This window comes from Manihot esculenta, chromosome 9, assembly GCF_001659605.2.
Source record: "Manihot esculenta cultivar AM560-2 chromosome 9, M.esculenta_v8, whole genome shotgun sequence".
NCBI lineage: Eukaryota > Viridiplantae > Streptophyta > Magnoliopsida > Malpighiales > Euphorbiaceae > Manihot > Manihot esculenta.
The window spans coordinates 1,047,733-1,066,211 of NC_035169.2; the positions used below are offsets into that span (position 1 = coordinate 1,047,733).

The window sequence follows — 18,479 nt, forward strand, 5'->3', positions numbered from 1 at the left end:
TAAATTTAACAGAATGACCATTTTATACTAAAAGTTATTAACAAAATGAAAAACCAAATAGAGTATTTACTATTACAAAATCAAATTGTGAATTTTGCCAATTCTCAAAAACTATAATGTAAATTAACCTTGTCAAAAAAGTCCAGAAGAGATCAATTGCTGACCAGGCTGCATCATGATGAAGGCAACTATGTACTTGCATTACCATGGAAATGTTTTCCAACACTATGTAAACAATGGTTCGGGCTCCTAGGTTTTCGTCATACTAGTGTATGAATTCTAAACTTCTTGTAAGAATAACAAATCAAAATTAACATGGACGGAAGTAAACAGAAAAATATGCTTCAACATGATGATGGGAACAGCTTGATTAGCTTTGGAAAAGATTCATCAGCCTGGTTATCATTGGGTTTATCTGTTTGGTCACCATGTCTAGGAATTTATGGATGTTTCACTTTCTGACTCAGCCAATCCCAGTTTCATTTCACCACATTAACTTGCATGAATCAGCATCACTGCGATTCGATAAGGATGTTTGTTGCTGCATTTATATCATTTCTGGCCTGCACAAGTGCCTGTCTAGCTGCGTTCCTGTCAAAACCCATGGAAACCAATGTGGCAATAGAGTCCTCCGGTGGCTCCATAGGAGGAACTATGGGAGTTGGGTAGGTTCTCTGCAAACACCACGCGAAATCAGTTGTTAAGGACAATTTACTTGCAAATGATGGAATGTCATTTAGAAAAGTTACAACAGAAACAATTACTTCACATGATGTCAGTTGCATGTGGAAATCAAATCAGATGAATAAACTGTTTATTGCCTTCTAAATATTTTGGAGAAAATTAGGCTGTTTACTAGAAAAACAGACCAAGTCCATGCAAACAAAAACCCAATTTCCTAGCCATAAAGAAAAAAGCTGGTTGCCTTGCTTGGCTTGGTCCGTTGGCTGAAGGCATAACACTCAACCAAGCAGAATGAGGTCCAAGTCCTCGATCCCCCAATCCCCCTAATAATGAAAAAATATAATATAAAAGAAAAGAAAGAAAATGCAGTGACAAGAAAAGAAGATGATGCTGGAATCATCCGTCTAGATAAGTGCAATTGAAGGGCACATTAATTACTTGACTAACCCATGCTCTAAGACATGATTAAGATCACAAAATAGATTTGAATAATCCAATAGAGGACTACTGAGATTGCTTTCTGCAGCTGAAGAGTCTGACAACATCATCATCAATAAAATGACTACTCAAGAAAATTTTAATAAATTGTTAGTAATGATCCACAGAAGGTTCAGTAAGAAAGATTTAGAAAAATACTCACGCCCACTTGGCGACCTGGATGGGATGGTACACTTCCTGCAATATTCCTTGTTGTTGCTCCACGTGGACTCCCCGTAGATGGCCAAGAAAGACGTGAGAAGAATGAAGTTATGAACTCTGGAAACTGCAAGAGTAAAGGACAGTAAGTATCATTTTATGTAACGTTACAGTTAGCTTCAAACCCCAAGAGGTGGACAAAAGTTGATGCTATAAAATTGACTCTCCAAATAGTTTGAAATGATTCGCATGCAAACCAACTAAAATTGCAAACAGAAATCATGGGGAGAAAAGTATACAACTGTTGAGCAGTCATAAATATGAACCAAGTTAACCCACTTTAACTCAACAGAGGAAATTTCTAGAGCAACTTGTGAATATACAAAAGTAGTTCCAAATATTTTTAATTTCAATTCATTAACTGTCATCTTGACTTCTAAAGTATATAACAATATAAGATGAAATTCAACAGATGAAGCCTGCCTGAAAGGAATTCATCTATAGAATGCTAGAACAGAAGTCCATGCTACATCACTTGTTGACGTGTAGTTATGTAGGTATTAAGAGAAAAAAATAAATTAACGAGCTATTATAATTCAAACAAATAACTGATAAGGTCAAACAAGCAACCTTGGCTTTCCGAATGCGAAAAATATTAAGACGATATAATGATCCAGCAAAGATGCCACACATCCCTGGCAAGAGGGATCTTTTCCAGGATGATAGAAGAAGCTGAAAAAATCCAAACTTTGATGTGTTATGTCTTCTGAAGATTTTTTTCAAAAAAAAAAGCAAGTGATCATAAGATGGAGGGAAAAAGGAATGCGAAACAAATATACAGCCCTGCACAGAAATTTACAAGTACCTGAAGACCAGCTAGATATATGAAGGACTTATCAGAGAAGTGGACGCCAAAGACACGAAACCGTGTCGATACAGGAATGTCAAAATAAAATGGTACAAATGAAGCAAATATAACACCATAAGGTCCAGTTGTGACTAAGTTTGGCGTGGGATCTACAAAAAAACAAACAAGTGAATGTCTCACTAAATTGTCATCAACAAGGGACAACGTACTAACTATAATAATAATAATCTACAAAATTTATGAAAATATGGATAGGGTAAAATTTCAAGGTGGAGAAAAGGGAGAGTTGAATTTAATATATGGATAAAAAGGGACTTATTTTAATTCTGATATTCATAAATCTAGATGAATTCCTGGTTGAATTAAATCTGAAATGATCCCATTATATTATATATACACACAGAACTGAAATTTGTGAAATTTGTGATAGTGTTGAGAGTAGGCCTGTGCAGATTTCGGTTTAAACCGAAAAACCGAACCGAACCGATTAATTTCGGTTTTTCGGTTCGGTTAATCGGGATGATCGGTTTGGTTCGGTTAGTATATTTGAAATTATTCGGTTTTCGGTTCGGTTCGGTTTAAACGTGTTAAATAACCGATCAAACCGAAATAACCGATTTCGGTTCTAATCCCAATCCCAAGCCCTCCCCCTCCCCCTCCCCCTCCCCCTCCCCCTCTGATACCCAACATATTTCGGTGGGTATCAGGATCAGTAGCATTAGACTAAAGAGAAAAAGAAACACAAAACCCACCTAATCAAACCAGTGAATTCCACGAATAGCTCATATTCACAGCCAAAGAACGCCTCCACCTTCTCTTTCAACCTCTCTATCCTCGAAAAGAAAAAAGTAAAAGTAAAAGAAAGAGAGAGAGAGAGAGAGAGAGAGAGAGAGAGAGAGAGAGACCAATGTATGAAGGAAACTAACAGACCAAGAAAACAAAAGGAAAGAAAAATAACCTCGGATGGGAAGGAAAGGGATGATAAAATGGGGACAATTTGTAGCGATGAGATGAGAGAGAGTGGTGGAGAAGACGTTGGGACGATATCCAACAGTGCTGCTACTCTTATGAATGAATTGCAATTCCTTGCATTCGTCGAGGGAAAGGAATTCATGGAGGATGAGACGGGGGTGCTTCGCGTCTTCCATAGTTTTTATTTCTCAATCTACCGGTTAACTTCGCTTGTGTGAGTTCTGCCTTAAAAGGAAAATATATATATATATGGAATAAAACTTAATTGCAGATTTCGGTTTGAATCGAACCGAACCGAACCGATTTATCGGTTCGGTTCGGTTCGGTTATATCATCATAATCGGTTTTTTCGGTTTTTAAAATTTTAACATTTCGGTTTTCGGTTTTTTCGGTTCGGTTCGGTTCCGAACCGAACCGACCGATTGCACAGGCCTAGTTGAGAGGAACAGTGTCCAACTTTTTTTATTATTATTTTTTTATTGTTTTATGTTTCTTAAAATTTATTTACTTTTTTTTACAAGATTATCACTCTATCTAATACCTTATCCACAAGTTCACTATGCGCTCCAATCCTCCTAAACCTCCTTTTTCTTCTTTCTTTTCTTGTTTTTTTTAGTTTAATAATAACTACAACACTGTATAAACATTTTCTTAGTTGGTATTATCCGAAATTCAATATTATTATTTCTAAATCATAACCTAGAAATTGAGAGTTGAATTGAGTCATGTGATTAATTAAATATTCATACATATACATGTAAGTCATATAATATAATAAATTATATTGGCAGTTACATCTAGCATAAAGAATTTAGTATTATTACAAATTGAACACCATTCTTTAAAACACTGTAATATCAAACTTGAGCTTTATAAATAAATGCAATACACAATTATTCTACACAAATAATTTCATTTATGACTGTTTATTACACTAAATCAATTTGTCAAAAAAAATATGACGCAATTTAACAAAGAAAAAAAATCAAACTACTTTCTCTTTTAAATTTTTGGGTTTGCCAAGAAAGTAGAAGGTGAACATCAACTAGAGATACCTAAGTCAAGTTGCATCTACCACCATGCTAAGTCTGCCCAACATATACACAATTTCATTTGATCAACATGAAGAATTCTTATTTTCTTTTGATTTCAATTCAAAATATTGAGAGATAATTTATAGGCTTTTTTTCCAAAAAGAAAATAATAGGAAAAAAAAAAGAGTGGGGAAAGGGGGATTAAGTTTGGGAATATAAACTCATCAGGTCAGACTGGATCAGGATTGGATCCAATGGGGAAGGAATCAATGAACAAGACTTATTCAAATTTACTCATGGTTAAGCTCACCTCCACCTCTAGCCTGCCTTATCCTGACCCACTCAAGCATATAATGGACATACCCTGATTGTTAGAAGCCATCATATCAAACTATCGTAGGTATTCAAATCTTAGCATCCATAAAGGCGAAAATTTTAAGCTTTAGGATGTTTGTGTAACTGAAATGTTGGATATCATTTATGCTAGAAGAAATGCAGGCTTCAGATTTGAGGATATTAGTAATCCACACACCAACTAAATTGCAATTCCTTATTCTGTATTTATTGATTGAGCAATTAAGAGAGAAGGTTTGGATTAGAGCAAATTCTTTGCAAGCTGGTCAGGTCAGCGAAGCAACGGAAATGAATAAGTCAACCTGTGCATAACATTTCAAAATGAATAAATATTTAAAAATAAATATAAGAAAAATCTAGAGCGAATCAAGTATTCTTTCTAATTTAAAAAATTCAACTAATTGAAAAGAAATCAAAAATGAAATAAAAAATAAAGTTTTTTAATAACAAAATAAAAAGTTTGCAAAATAAAGGCACAAAAAATAAGCAAATGCAATAGGGTAAAATATGATGAAAACATAATTGTTTAAATAGTGAATTATTTTTATTTCAAATAAAATTATTTCAACGAAATAAAATTTATTTAAGAAGATAACAGAAATAATTGATGTAAATTTAATATTAAATAATTTTTTTAGAAAAAGACAAAAAATCTGAAATTATATATAAACATTTAAGTTTTAAAAAGTTAAATGTATAAAAAAAATTAAAAAAATAAAATTTTAAAAGGGATTCAAATTTTTTAATATGCAAAATTCAACTATTTTAAAAGAAAAAAGAAATGGGTTAGCATGTCATAAAGTTTCAATATTTATCATGTAAAAAAGAGAAGAAAGTCTTTAGTTTTAAATAAAAATAAAAATTTTAACATAGATATACTGTAAATTAAAGAACCGCAACATAGTAAAATGATTGTAATACTATTATTAGAATATTGAATTACATTTTATTACAAAAATAATTATTTCAATAATATAATAATAATAATAACAACTAAACAATTTAAGAGCAAGTGAAATTAAAGTAACAAAATTGAAATGAAAAAAAAAAAAATTTAATTAATATAAAATTAGAATAGGTTTAGTATATTTTTACAAATTGCACATTTGGACATAGTTACAATATAACAATATTTTATTCACATAATTTAAAGTTAATTTAAATATAGACTTTTATCATAAATTTATTTCTTATTAATAATTTTATTTTATTATTAAGTATTATTTTCAATTAACTAATATATTTACATTTAATAATAAAAATTTAAAAAAAAATTAGGCAAGAACCTAAAAGTCTACAACAAAACTGCACCAGGTCCATTTTATTGTTGTGCACATATATTGAAGTGGTCCAATGACTAGTGATGGCCCACTCTTTTTGCTTGATGCAAATTAAATAAGATGATATACTGAGTAAACAAAAATAAAGGAACACATAAAATAATTTATAGAAAAAGAAAAGCAGGGGCAAGGGAGAAAACAGTAAAAGTGCTTCCTCTTTTAGTAATAAATAATAATGGGCAATAACACACCAACTAATATATATACATTCATACAATACATATATATATATATATATATATATATTCTTTGAGCATGTTTTTTTGCTGAAAAAATTAGTTAAACTTTTATGTTAGACTGTGTGTGGATATATAGACATATATGTAAATATTTTGGCTTTGGTGCCTCATTTTAAAAAGGCCCTCGCCTTGCCTCACCTCTCTCGCCTAAGAGCACAAGGTATTTGTCGCCTTAGTGTCATCTCATGCCCTAATAACACTAGTCAAGGCTAATTCCTACAGAATGTCATCTCATGCCCCAATTTTAGAGACATGAAAAATTGCAAAGGCACTAATGGGAAGAAGGTTTAGAAAATAGAATAGAATAACACAAAATAATACATAGAGCACATACCTCTTAGGAGCCTTAGGGCGAGGACCTCAAACAGTAATGAAAAGATTATAGAGAACAAAATGAAGACCTGCACCATTGAGCCAAATATTTGATATCTAAAGGAGTAAAAACGGCATATATTTGAATCACAAAACAAACATTTCTTTTCCTTTTATTTTGACCCTTCGATTGTTATACAAAGCAAAACAGAAATTAAATCATTTACTAATCATTAGAGAAAAAAGGGTTAAAAAATAAACAAGATCGTCTCTGAGTCCAGTTAATATCTTTTAAAAAATCAGAATGAGTACAAAATTACAAAGTATGCAGATTCTCCATAAAGTAAGAACCAACAGTGTACCCAAAATTTATAGCTCACCAATGTGTCACAAGATGCAAATACAAAATCCAAAAGAACTCATGACAACTTTAGCTGGACATGAACTCACCGAGTATTTATTGGAACCTATCTGTCTTTCAAAGACCCTGAAGTAATATAGAAGATAAAGTCCAAACAGAAGTTCCGGTGTAGATGAAAAGGAAAAAACTGACATAATAAGTTTCCAAAAACGTGGCTTCACAAAAATATCCTGCAACAAGGGGAAAAACAAACCAGGTTAGCTGCATCCTAGTTTTAAACTTTGAGGAATTCAGAAAATTAGATTTTATGCATTTGAACTCACCAAGATTCCAGTACACAGACTTGGATATCAAGCATATGACCGAGGGAATGTAAACAACGAATTTGTTTACTGTTATTCGTTAATTCTACCTTCAAATCAGTTACTCTTAACCAAAATCAGTTGCTAACAAATATTTTAATACATTGTAATTTCTCTAGGTCTAAACCATGAATATTATGGATTTAATTTTGTAAAGAAACGCTTATTACAGATCCAACTGTTGCAGATTTTTTTCATTATGGCTTGGATAGACCATATACTGACAGTCTCACACCCAGGTAAATGAAAAGCTATGTAGAAGTGATGAAAGGCATAAAAATTTGTCACATCTCATGGTATATATACAAATAGAGGTAACTTTGTGGTGTACTCCACCACCATCACACTGCACTGACACATGGATTTGATGAAAAACAAAAGCATCCTACAAGTGATTTGCCACGTCACTGCCTGGATATGGTTTTAGCAAAGGATGTGGATAAAGAAGCTAGTCCATGAGCTAGAATGTGGTTATAAGAAATAAGGTGTATTGCCAGTTGCCACCAGGATGTGATGGTGTCGACTATTTTACAAAATCTTAGAGATTTGGTTACTGATTTAATTGCTGGATTTTAGGTCCCAACTTGTAGCTAATTTATTTGTTGCCTTTTGTATAAACTTCCTAGTTAGATTTAATTCTTTGTGCATAAATATGTGATTATATTTAAAAGTTACTGAGAATAAATAAAACTTAGAATTTCCCAAAAATCATTATGGTATCAGAGCTATGCCAACATTATTTGGCATAAAGATTTGGGTTACTGTTTACAAAGTTAGAGTTTTTTTAAAGTCAAGCTTCTAGGCGACTCTATAGTGGGAGTTGATAGACACCACCCATACCAGGAGAAAACCCCTTGGCTTTCTGGCCTTTTCCCGGCGACTCATCTCTGCTCCAGCCACGCACATGAGCTCACATGCCACCACAGCTTCATAGTCCTTTTCCACACGCCAGCGCGTGGGTCATTCTCTGGATTTTTTTTTCCGATGGCGCTCCTTTCCAGCCAGCTGCCCTTCACGTTGCTCCTCTAACTAGCACCGACCCAGACCTGTAGCCTCTATTTCTCCTTTTTTGGGGCTTGACAAGTAGCTTTTTCCCTTTTCTTGAAATGGCAGACAAAAAAGTGACTAATAGGAGTATTTTAACTTTAAGTGCTTTTGATAATGCTTTTATTTCATCTCTTGATACTACTCTATGGATTATTGATTCTGGAACAAATAGGCACATATAAACTCTTCTAAAAGCTTCCTTAATTACCCTCCATATCTAAACAATGACATTGTCAGAATAGCAATAGTTCTTTCACTCCTGTCTCTAGAACCGGTTCATATTCCTCATTTTTCAGTTAATATTTTATCTGTCAGTCGCTTACTAAAGCTCTTAACTATAAAAGTAAATTTTTTTCCCTGATTTTAAACCGGAAAGAGGATGGGCAATGATAGACAGCATGATGGCTTATATATGTTAGATTGAAATTCGGGTTCTAGTTCAGCTCAAGCTCTTTTTGGAGAGAATAAAGATATCAACCAGAAAATCATACAGTGGCATAGACAATTAGGACAAATTTGATGCTAAAATAAAAGTTCTTAGAACTGCTAATGGCACAAAGTACGTGGATAGTCCATTCTCTGCTTATCTAGAGTCTAATAGGATAATGCATCAAACTAGTTGTCCTTACACCCATAGATATCTATTGGAAATAACTAGATTTCTTCTTTACACCATGAATCTTTCAAAAACCTATTAGAGAGAAACAGTCTTAGCCACAACTTATCTCATTAATAGAATATCTCTCAAAACTCTTGCCTTTAAAGTCTCTTAAAGGTCCACCAAGCAAAAAATACTTGTATTGTTCCACCAAAAGTGTTTGGGTGTATTTGTTTGTTCATATTAGGACAGCTAGAAAATTAGATCCAATGGCACTTAAACGTGTGTTTGTTGAGTATTCTCCTACAAAAGAGTTACAAGTATTATCACTCTCCATCTAAAAAATATTTTGTCAATATAGAAGTTACATTTAGAACAATTGAGTCTTACTTCAATGTCACCCAATCACCTCTTCAGGGAAAAAGCATTGAGAGAGAAGATGTGATTTCTAGTTCTCTGACCCTAGAAAATTTTACCAAGGGAGGGAGTTCTAATAGTGGACAGTGGGAGTGAGAGACTATTGTTGATCAGGGAGAGATAATTGAGTGTTTAGATAAACAAGATCTAAAGAGATATTCAAGAAGAGACAAAATAGAAATGGAAAAGGCCATTGTGTTGCCTACTTAGTGTCAAGAATCTTCCTCTTCTCTATTTGATGAGTTATTTCAGTCTTGCACTAAACACTTTATTTCTAACTTTCTCTCTTATAATTGCCTGTCTTCCTCCTATAGGGCTTTTGCCCTATTTATGTTTTTTTGTGTCTATTCTAGAGGACTGGAAGGAAGCTGTCAAAGATCCTAAGTGGAAAAGGGAGAAGAAATGGAAGTGTTGACTAAGAATGAAACCAGGGAGCTGGTTTCCCCTCCACCTTGAAAGAAACTTGTTGGCTGCAAATTGGTATTCACTAAAAAAACGAAGTTGATGGATCAATTAAAGGTTCAAAGCCAGTTTAGTTAATGAGGGATTCACTCAAACTTATAGAGTGGATTACTAGGAGACATTCGCTTCGGTTGCTAAAATAAACTCAATTACAATCCTGCTATCCTGCCTAGCCAACCTTTATTCGGATTTATAGCAGTTTGATGTGAAAAAATGCATTTCTCCATGAGATTTAGAAGACAGGTGTATACAGATTTAGACTGAAGAAGGCCTTGCATGAACTGATACAGTCTCCTAGAGCATGGCTCGACAAATTTAGCAGAGCTATAATTTCTTTTGGCTATAAACAAATTAATGATCATCATACCTTATTTATCAGACATCACAAGGATAAAAAAAAATTATGTTTATAGTTTATGTTGATAATATAGTGATTATAGGAGATGACAAAGAGATGGCTCGATTGAAAAAACTTTTGGCTCAGAAATTTGAGATCAAAGTTCTAGAAAAGCTACAATATCTCCTAGCAATTGAAGTTGTCATATTAGAGAAGGGAATCTTTATTTCTCAGAGGAAGTATATTCAGAATCTTTTGGAAGACACCGATTTATTGGATTGCAAACCAGTAGAATCTCATATCGAGAACAATCAGCTTAGTAGGGCAACTAATTTATCAAATATTGGCAGATATCATATATTGGTAGGGAAACTAATTTATCTCTCACACAATAGACCAGACATAATATATGCAGTCAACCACTTTATGCATAATCCTTGTGAGCTCGATATACAAGTTGCTTTTCGCATTCTATGATATCTGAAGTCTGCCCTAGCAAAAGGTCTCCTTTTGATGAATGGTCACCTCCAAATAAAAATATTTACAAATGTTGATTAGGCTGGATCTCCATATGACAGGAGATCAACCTTTACTTATTGCACACTTATGGGAGAAAACCTTGTTACTTGAAGCAAGAAACATAGTATTATTGCTCGATCAAGTGTAGAAACTGATTATAGAGCTATGGCTCAAGGAGTTTGCAAATTTTTGTGATTAGGACAAAGTAACCTTGTATTGTGATAAGCAATTATTAGTATAGCTCAAAATTCAGTTCAATATGATTGTATGAAACAAACAAAAATTGATTGGCACTTTATTAAGGAGAAACTGACAGATGGTGTCTTGAGCTTAGTTCATGTGACCTCTGACAAGTAGTTGGCCAATGTGTTCACTAAAGAGTTTAATAACAAGACCTATCACATCTTGATTTGCAAGCTGGGCATGTTTGATATCTATGCACTAACTTGAGAGGGAGTATTGATTATTTTAGAAAACCTTAGAGATTTGATTATTGATTTGATTGTTGGATTTTAGGTCCCAAATTGTAGCTAACTTATTTATTGCCTTTTGTATAAAATTCCTAGTTAGATTCATGTCTTTGTGTATAAATAGGTGCTTACATTATATATAAAAGAATCTTCAAATGGCAATGTGACACCACCTTAAACAAAGACACAAAGGTAAAGAAACTAGTCCATAAGAGCTGGATCCGCTCATAGTTATTAGAGGCTCAAAGAGCAAAAAATAGTGCCTAGGCACAAGGCGCAAGCATGGTACTAAATGAATTGAGGCACAAAAAAAAAACATAAATTTAATAAAAAAGCAATTTTAGATAATCAAGAGGCAGTTAAAATGAGAAAGATAATAAAAGAATATTGAAAACAGTGTATAAAGAGAGAAAATAAGCGAATCACAAGTGATGCTAATCCAGAAAACTTCTTAGTCATCAACATTGGAATCAAGTCAAAAGAATTTTTTGATAGAAGTACATGCCATATGTGAAAATAAAATCGCACTTTCCTTCCAAGCGCACATATAGGCTCTTAAGGTGTTAGGATTGGAGCCTGGTGAACCTTGAGCTTGAGACACGCCTTTAATAACTACACATCCACTATGGCATATGATACACTAGGCACATATAGGGAGGGTAGAAATAATCAATAGAAAAGTTAATATTGCATGCTTTGAATAAAAAGAATGAACATGATAAAAAAAAAGCAAGGAGTTTAGGAATATAGACCGTATATTGTGGTAAACAAAAGAATCTCAATGGAAAGCTAGAAGCTAGGAGGAAGAAGCGATATGTATAAAGAAAACACAAGATAGGAGTATTATGGTTAAGCAAATTCTTGGAAGAGAAACAATAGATCTAATTAGGTCTTGTGACCTTTGACACTCCAACTCTTCATTTTGCCATACCGTATCCATGTCGATACGACACAAAATGGAACACATGGATATGTGTCCGACACATATTACAAATATCTCTAAAGATGAATAGTGTCAGGGTCATAGAGTTTTCAGGGACCAAAACTGTAATTTTCCAATATTAGAATTCCCAAGAAGCAATATTGGGATAAATTAGTAGAAAGATAAGGGCCGAGATAATTTGTTGTAATTCATTTCCATGTATTTATTTTAGAGGGGTGTCAATGTGTCATATGAGACATGTTGATGTCTCCTCCGGCCACAAACCTAGTTGTTTCTAAGACTCTTTAGGGGGGAGTGACTAGTCGACCACCAGCAAGAGCTGAACTCGGTTGGCTATCGTAGGCCTACAGAGATCCTGAGTTATGCCTTCACTGCTTGTAGACCGTCCCCTGTCTACAAGGGAGGTGAGAATAATTGTAATAGTCGAGTCAATGATAATGTATAATTACTATTTTGCCCATGGAATAAAATAAGTAGCCTGTTTATGAATTCTCATGTTCAGTTCTTATCTATTGAGTCTATGGTGAGGCTTCTGATTGAATGCGGCCTGTTGGCTTCGTTATTTGTTTATATAACCTTGACTCACCAAGTTGTTCATATTTACAGAATATCGGGCGATCCTAAAGGCTGACTTGGCTTAAAGGTGTTCAAACCAAGTGCCACACGGTTCCAGACGATCGCTAAAATCTAAAACCGTAACAAATAGCATAGTTAATAGAGCACCCTTTTCTCTCAAGGTAGGGTATGGATAACAAAACATTGTTTTTCTTCTTAGCTATAAAATAGTTATTTAATTGTACCTTAGATGATGCTTTTATTGTGATTGATGACCTATTTATGTAATACTTAATATTACATAATGTCATACTTTTTATTCTATTTTTTTTATATAACAAACGTATCCAAGTGTCCATATCTAAATTTAGATCCACATCCTTATATTTTCTATTCAAAAAGTTGACAAGTCAAACACAAGGACATATACCATTTTTTGACACTTGTATTTGAGTTCGAGTAACATAGCTTTTGACGTACAAGTTATATTAACAACAGCAGTAAGCAAGTTGGAATATATGGATGAAGTCATATAGATTAAAGGATATGAAAGGGTTTATGAAAGTCATTGTTCTTGAAATAGAAATGAGAAAGGAAAAAAAAAATATTTTGGGCTGTATTTTGCTTACAACCTATTCCTAGTAAACAACTTTGTATAAAGAGAGAATAGCAATCTATGCAAATAGACTTTTCCCTTATGAGAAAGTTAACCAATGTTTACATAAGGATTGGGAAGTTCTAAAAGGAAAGGCCTTACCACAAATTGCTTGTCTTGCATATAAATATTAAAGGATGGCAAAGGGATCAAGGAACATTGTACACGAGAAATCATACAATTTAAAAAAGAAAGAGAAGTGACATTCAAGTTTGACCTCTTAATGGAACTTTTACATGAGGCAATTAAGATAGCAGATAAGCTACCAAAAATAGATGTGAAAGTTATGTAAGTTAAAAAATCAAGGAAATTGGCCACTTTTAAAAGTGATGATGCAAAAGCCAATCAAGATACTTATGGTCAATACAAGGCACCTAAAAAGGAAACTATGAAGGCTATTGGAATTGCAAAAATTTTCCCTTAATTCAAAGAATATGCTTATGAGAAAATCATATAAATGATTCATAAATTCAGTGGCCCAATCATTACTCGATTATTTTTTGTATTAATGAGTATTTAAGGAAAGCCATATAAATTTTGTATCTTCCATCAAGGACTCTTATGTATTATGATTATCTAAAAGACAAAATTTCAGGTTTTCTATCTATGGACACAGTCTCTTGATAGCCAAACCACGTAAATTCTTCTCTTGTTATTTTCTCCCATATTTTCTATCATTCTAAACTTAATACGGCTTCAGAGCCTAAGGTTTGAGTCCCAAAACTATTATCTTTCCCATATTCTCCTTCATTTTAGTATAAGGTTTGAATCCAATAGCTATTTTCTCTTATAGTATCCTCCTTCATTTAACCTAGGATTTGAGTTTCAAACCTATTTCTCCAAAATTTCTCCTTTTTGACATAGTATCCAGCTTATAAAAACTCAACCAAAGAAAAGGACACAGAGAAAAGGAAGCTTGATGATGGAACCATGACACCATAACTTCAGCAAAAAATCTAACCAAGGAAAAGTTTTCAAAGTGATAGATTTCCCTTAGTTCATCAGATATAATTATGACAAAATCATGTGAACATTAGCAAATTCATTGGCTTCATTATTGACTCGATTAATGCTTGTATAAAGAAGTGATTCATGGGATGCCTCTTATGTATTATCTAAAAGGCGCAAAGTGAATAAAATGTAAACCTTTGAGGTTTTACGCTAATGGACATAGGCTCTCGGTAGCAGCATAATCCTTCTACTATTATTTTCTCTTAGCTTTGCCATCATTCTAAATTTCAAGAAAGTTAATTAAGGTCAAAGAAAAGTCCTTAAAAATATTGATGAAAAGCTTGGTACAAGAGGATTAGAACATTAAAGGTCAAGTAAGCTCTATTTAAGATGAGTATGAGTAAAGTATGTAGGCTAGATAAGCTTGTATTATGGAACAAAATGGCTAAGTAGTGGACCGCATGCTATACTTAAGAATAGAGGAGATATTCAAAGCTGTTCAAACTTGGAGGAAATGGCGAATGAGTTACACAATGAGGCTTTCAAAGAAAGTAACTGAACACAAATTAAAAAGTGAAACAATGATACCTAGAATGTGGTTTTATGCCAAGAACATCTACTATAAAGTTTAATCTAGAAGAGCAATATGATAGTCTGCAGCAATGTTCTATGGTACATTATGATAGTCTAAAGCAATGTTCTATGGTACATCTTGAAAATAAAATGAACATTTATTAGATACATAAAAATGTTGAAGAATATATATAAAGGAGCAATAACTAGTGACCAGTATATATACAATCAATAAGATGAAATCTTTTATTACATCAAGAATCAGCCTCTAAGCCTTGTCTTTTTGTTGTGGTCACAAATGAGTTGACAAAGCACATGCAAAAGATCTTCCATAGTCTATGATGTTTGAAATACATAGTCTTAACAGATGAAATATGAATTGTTGTCAATCAAGAGATGAAGCCTAAAGGTGAATAGAAACACACTAGAGTCCAAAGGTTCAAATTTAGTAGTGGTAAAAACACATACTGAAATTTAAGCATTAGAAGGGGAAATAAGCAATTCAAAATAGATCAAACCTACATGACATAGATGTCCTCTGAAGCACACATTTCAAACACTTGATCTTCTGAGGAAAAGTTGCATTCAAAGGAAGGTGAAAGCATCAACATTTGAGGATAGATTAAAATGATTTAAACATATGCATCCCACACCAATGAATGCACTAAAAGAAGAAAAAAAAAAGAAAAGGAAAAGAAGGTTTAACATATTGAGGTTGTACGAAATAGGAAAGTGAAGAGCATTTTTAAGACGACCTATAGGGAAAATAATGGGCAAGGGTTTAGTAGCTCTAAACTTTCTAAAGCTATAGCCCAAAATCAAGTGAAGAAAAGGAAAAGGATCCATACTCCATAAAAGTAGCCCTAACTAATTTGCTGTTAAGGCTTAGTTGAGTTGACTATCCTTGAACCATAGGAATACATCTGCACATTATAAAAGAGATTTATTTTCGTTTTCGAAGTTTCATTGACATCCTTTTTATTTGCCTCTCCCCTACACCATGGATATGAAACCAATTTGCCACACAAAATTCATAAATAAAGAAAACAGACTAAGGGTTAGGTGAAAAATTTTAGTAATGTGGTTTGCATTATCGTACAAGCTCAAGTTCAGGTAACTTCATCCAGCATATATTTGAATATAACTGAATGATTTTATTAGTTATTCTGATTTGAATTATCCTTTAAGAGTTGATTCGTCCCATAAATGTGGATAATGTTTGAAGCATGAGAAAATCTATCTTCTGTCCTAAAAACTCTTTCAGCAGTATAAAACATTTAGAAAGGATGTGATTGGCTAGAGCCCCATTCAGTGAACTTCAAATCAGAGAACAAATTCCTCAGCCAGATAAATTTCTATTTTCAGCAATTAAAAGATAATCCATCTCCTAAGTTTCTCATCAAGAATCAATATGCCACTGACAACACTGGAAGCCAATTAAAACATCACCAACAAGAAGCATGATATTGGTTGGCCTAACAATAACATCCTATAATTTCAAACCTACTCAGTCAATCTTCCACAAGCTCCACCACCTTACTTTTCTCCAGCGGCTATGTACAATTTATTTGATCCTAATTTAGTCTTCCACTAAAATAATATAATCCTCTTTTCTACCCATCCCACAATCTCCAACTCTAACCTTTATTATTACTAGAACACATCAAGCTTAAAGCCAAATTCAAGCTTCCAAAATGCTAATGCAAAAGCTAGCACAACCAATTCAGAAATCCCAGAAATAATTCATGATCTTGATTTCAAGGATCACTGCTCGAGTAAAAACGACAAGAAAAAAGATAAAAAGAATACCTGATACGACAATCCAAGCTTGGTAAAGCCGCCTTGGATCCCAAAGAACAGGGTAAAAAGGGCACAAGCAATAACGAAAGTTCTCGTGACTGGTGCATTGTCTACGACCCAAGAAGGGCAAAGAAAAAAATGAAATTGAATAAAAATAATCAACTGAAAAGTTTATGGGAAGAAAGAAATCAATATAAGTATTGAGGAAACTCACTGAAACCGGAGGGGCCGCCGTTCATCTTTCTCGTCTTCTCAGTCAAGGAGGAGCCGAACTCACGACCTGAGCTTTCCCTTCTTTCTTTTCCACTAAATTATTGGATTTTTTTTTTCCTTTTCAAATTCTTCAGTCTTGTGTTTCTTTCCTCCACCGGTACCCGTATCCGACCCGACGAAAAAATCCGCATGTCAATAAGCCTGAACTTAGATTTATATAATTACACATAATATACAAAATATTTCTTTCAAGTCAAAATTATTTTGCTAAATGTAATATTTAATTATTTTTTACTATTAAACATATAAATTTTCTATCATCTAATAAATATCCCAACTTTATAAAAAATTAATTTTTAAGTACAAATTATTTTTTAAATTCGAGTGAACACATATACAAAATTATAATAAATCAATAATAAATAAATATAATATAATATAAAATGTAATATTAGTTGGAGTCGGGCATGGGGCTAAATAAAATTATAGACTCTGAAAATTTTAAAATTTTTAAAAATATATAGATAATTTTTTTCTCAATTTACTTAGATAATTATGATTTCTTAGTGATCACTATATTTTTTTATATATATAGCATAAAAATTACGATAAATTAATATTATAATGAGGTTTTTATAAGTTGGTGCTATGATTAATTTTTATAAATAACTCTTATCCTATATATGTGGGAAGTATATGAAATATGAAGATAATTGTATGTTATTTATCAGTTTGGAGTTGTTAGATTTCGACGAAATTTGCACTCCAAGGCTTAGTCTGGTGGAAAGTGCATCCTGTAGTCTTAAAATATCTAAGGTTCGACTCCCCCAACCCTCTATTTCAAAAAAAAAAAAAAAAGATTTCGACGAAATTTTTAAATTGTATTATAGACATATTGGCAAGACGAACAAGAATAATTATTGTTAAAAGTTTTAAAAGAGTTTTGAGTCTTATGAGACTCACAAATTTTTTATAGAACATTTCGACATTAATTTTGGAAATATGAAATGTTATGAAGTGAATATTTAATATAGAAAATGAAGAGTTTGGTAAGGTAGATCTACTACAATAAATTCTATGGGTTTTTCAATAGATTAATAATTCGTTAAAATTAAAAAAAGAATTATGAAAAAAACAACATATTAGCAATTAAGACTATGATTGTTTCAAAAAATAATTTGTATTTAGAAAATAATTTATTTTTTATTATTTAATTTTAATTTTAAAAAATAAAATTTATTTAAAAATACAGATAGAGGTCTTAATAAAAATGTCAAGTTGCAAAAAATAAAATTTTTTTAAAAATACTAAAGGGGAAGTCATTTTTATTGAAATGATTTACTTTTTCTTTTTATTAGAAAAATATTTTTTGTTGATTTAATTTTTTAAGTGTTTTAAATATAAAGAAATATGAAAAATATTTTTTAAAAAAATAATTTTTGAAATAAACAAACCCTAATACCATATTAAGATTCTTTGTGAAGGACAAAGCAACATTTCAGCAATTAATACTATATTAGAGTTCTTTTAATAGATATGTAATGAATTAATAACGAAATAAGTTATTCACGTTAATTTGTGAAAAATCTTTCACACTTTATTTAAATAATATATGAGAATGGAAGGAAAATAAAAAGAAAAAAAAAATTTTCTCCTTTTATATTTGGATTAGTGCAAAGTAACTGAGACGAAGGGTTTGGAAAAGTAGAAAAATAAAAAGATAAAAGAAATTTATAGTTAATTTATAATTTTATCATATATAATTTTTTTTAAAAAA

The 18,479-nt window shown here is 32.3% G+C and overlaps 1 protein-coding gene across 1 annotated transcript; it reads right to left on the reverse strand.

Annotated features, from left to right (window-relative positions):
* On the reverse strand, window positions 1–16,889 carry LOC110623721 (rhomboid-like protein 20). The gene is made up of 8 exons (XM_021768740.2): window positions 16,704–16,889; window positions 16,499–16,599; window positions 6,890–7,030; window positions 6,462–6,528; window positions 2,186–2,337; window positions 1,951–2,052; window positions 1,325–1,447; window positions 1–674 (listed from the first exon to the last, which is right to left on the reverse strand). The coding sequence occupies exons 1-8, from the start codon at window positions 16,726–16,728 to the stop codon at window positions 513–515; spliced, it is 873 nt and encodes a 290-aa protein (XP_021624432.1). The 5' UTR covers window positions 16,729–16,889; the 3' UTR covers window positions 1–512.
* Between the last annotated feature and the right edge of the window lie 1,590 nt (window positions 16,890–18,479).

Bases quoted from the DNA above. Each gene is read 5' to 3' on its own strand.
- LOC110623721 (XM_021768740.2), bottom strand. From the start codon at position 16,728: ATGAACGGCGGCCCCTCCGGTTTCA. The intron at 16,600-16,703 runs GTGAGTTTCCTC...CTTGGGTCGTAG, and splicing joins CGGCGGCCCCTCCGGTTTCA to ACAATGCACCAGTCACGAGA. The intron at 6,529-6,889 runs GTGAGTTCATGT...TCAATGGTGCAG, and splicing joins TAGGTTCCAATAAATACTCG to GTCTTCATTTTGTTCTCTAT.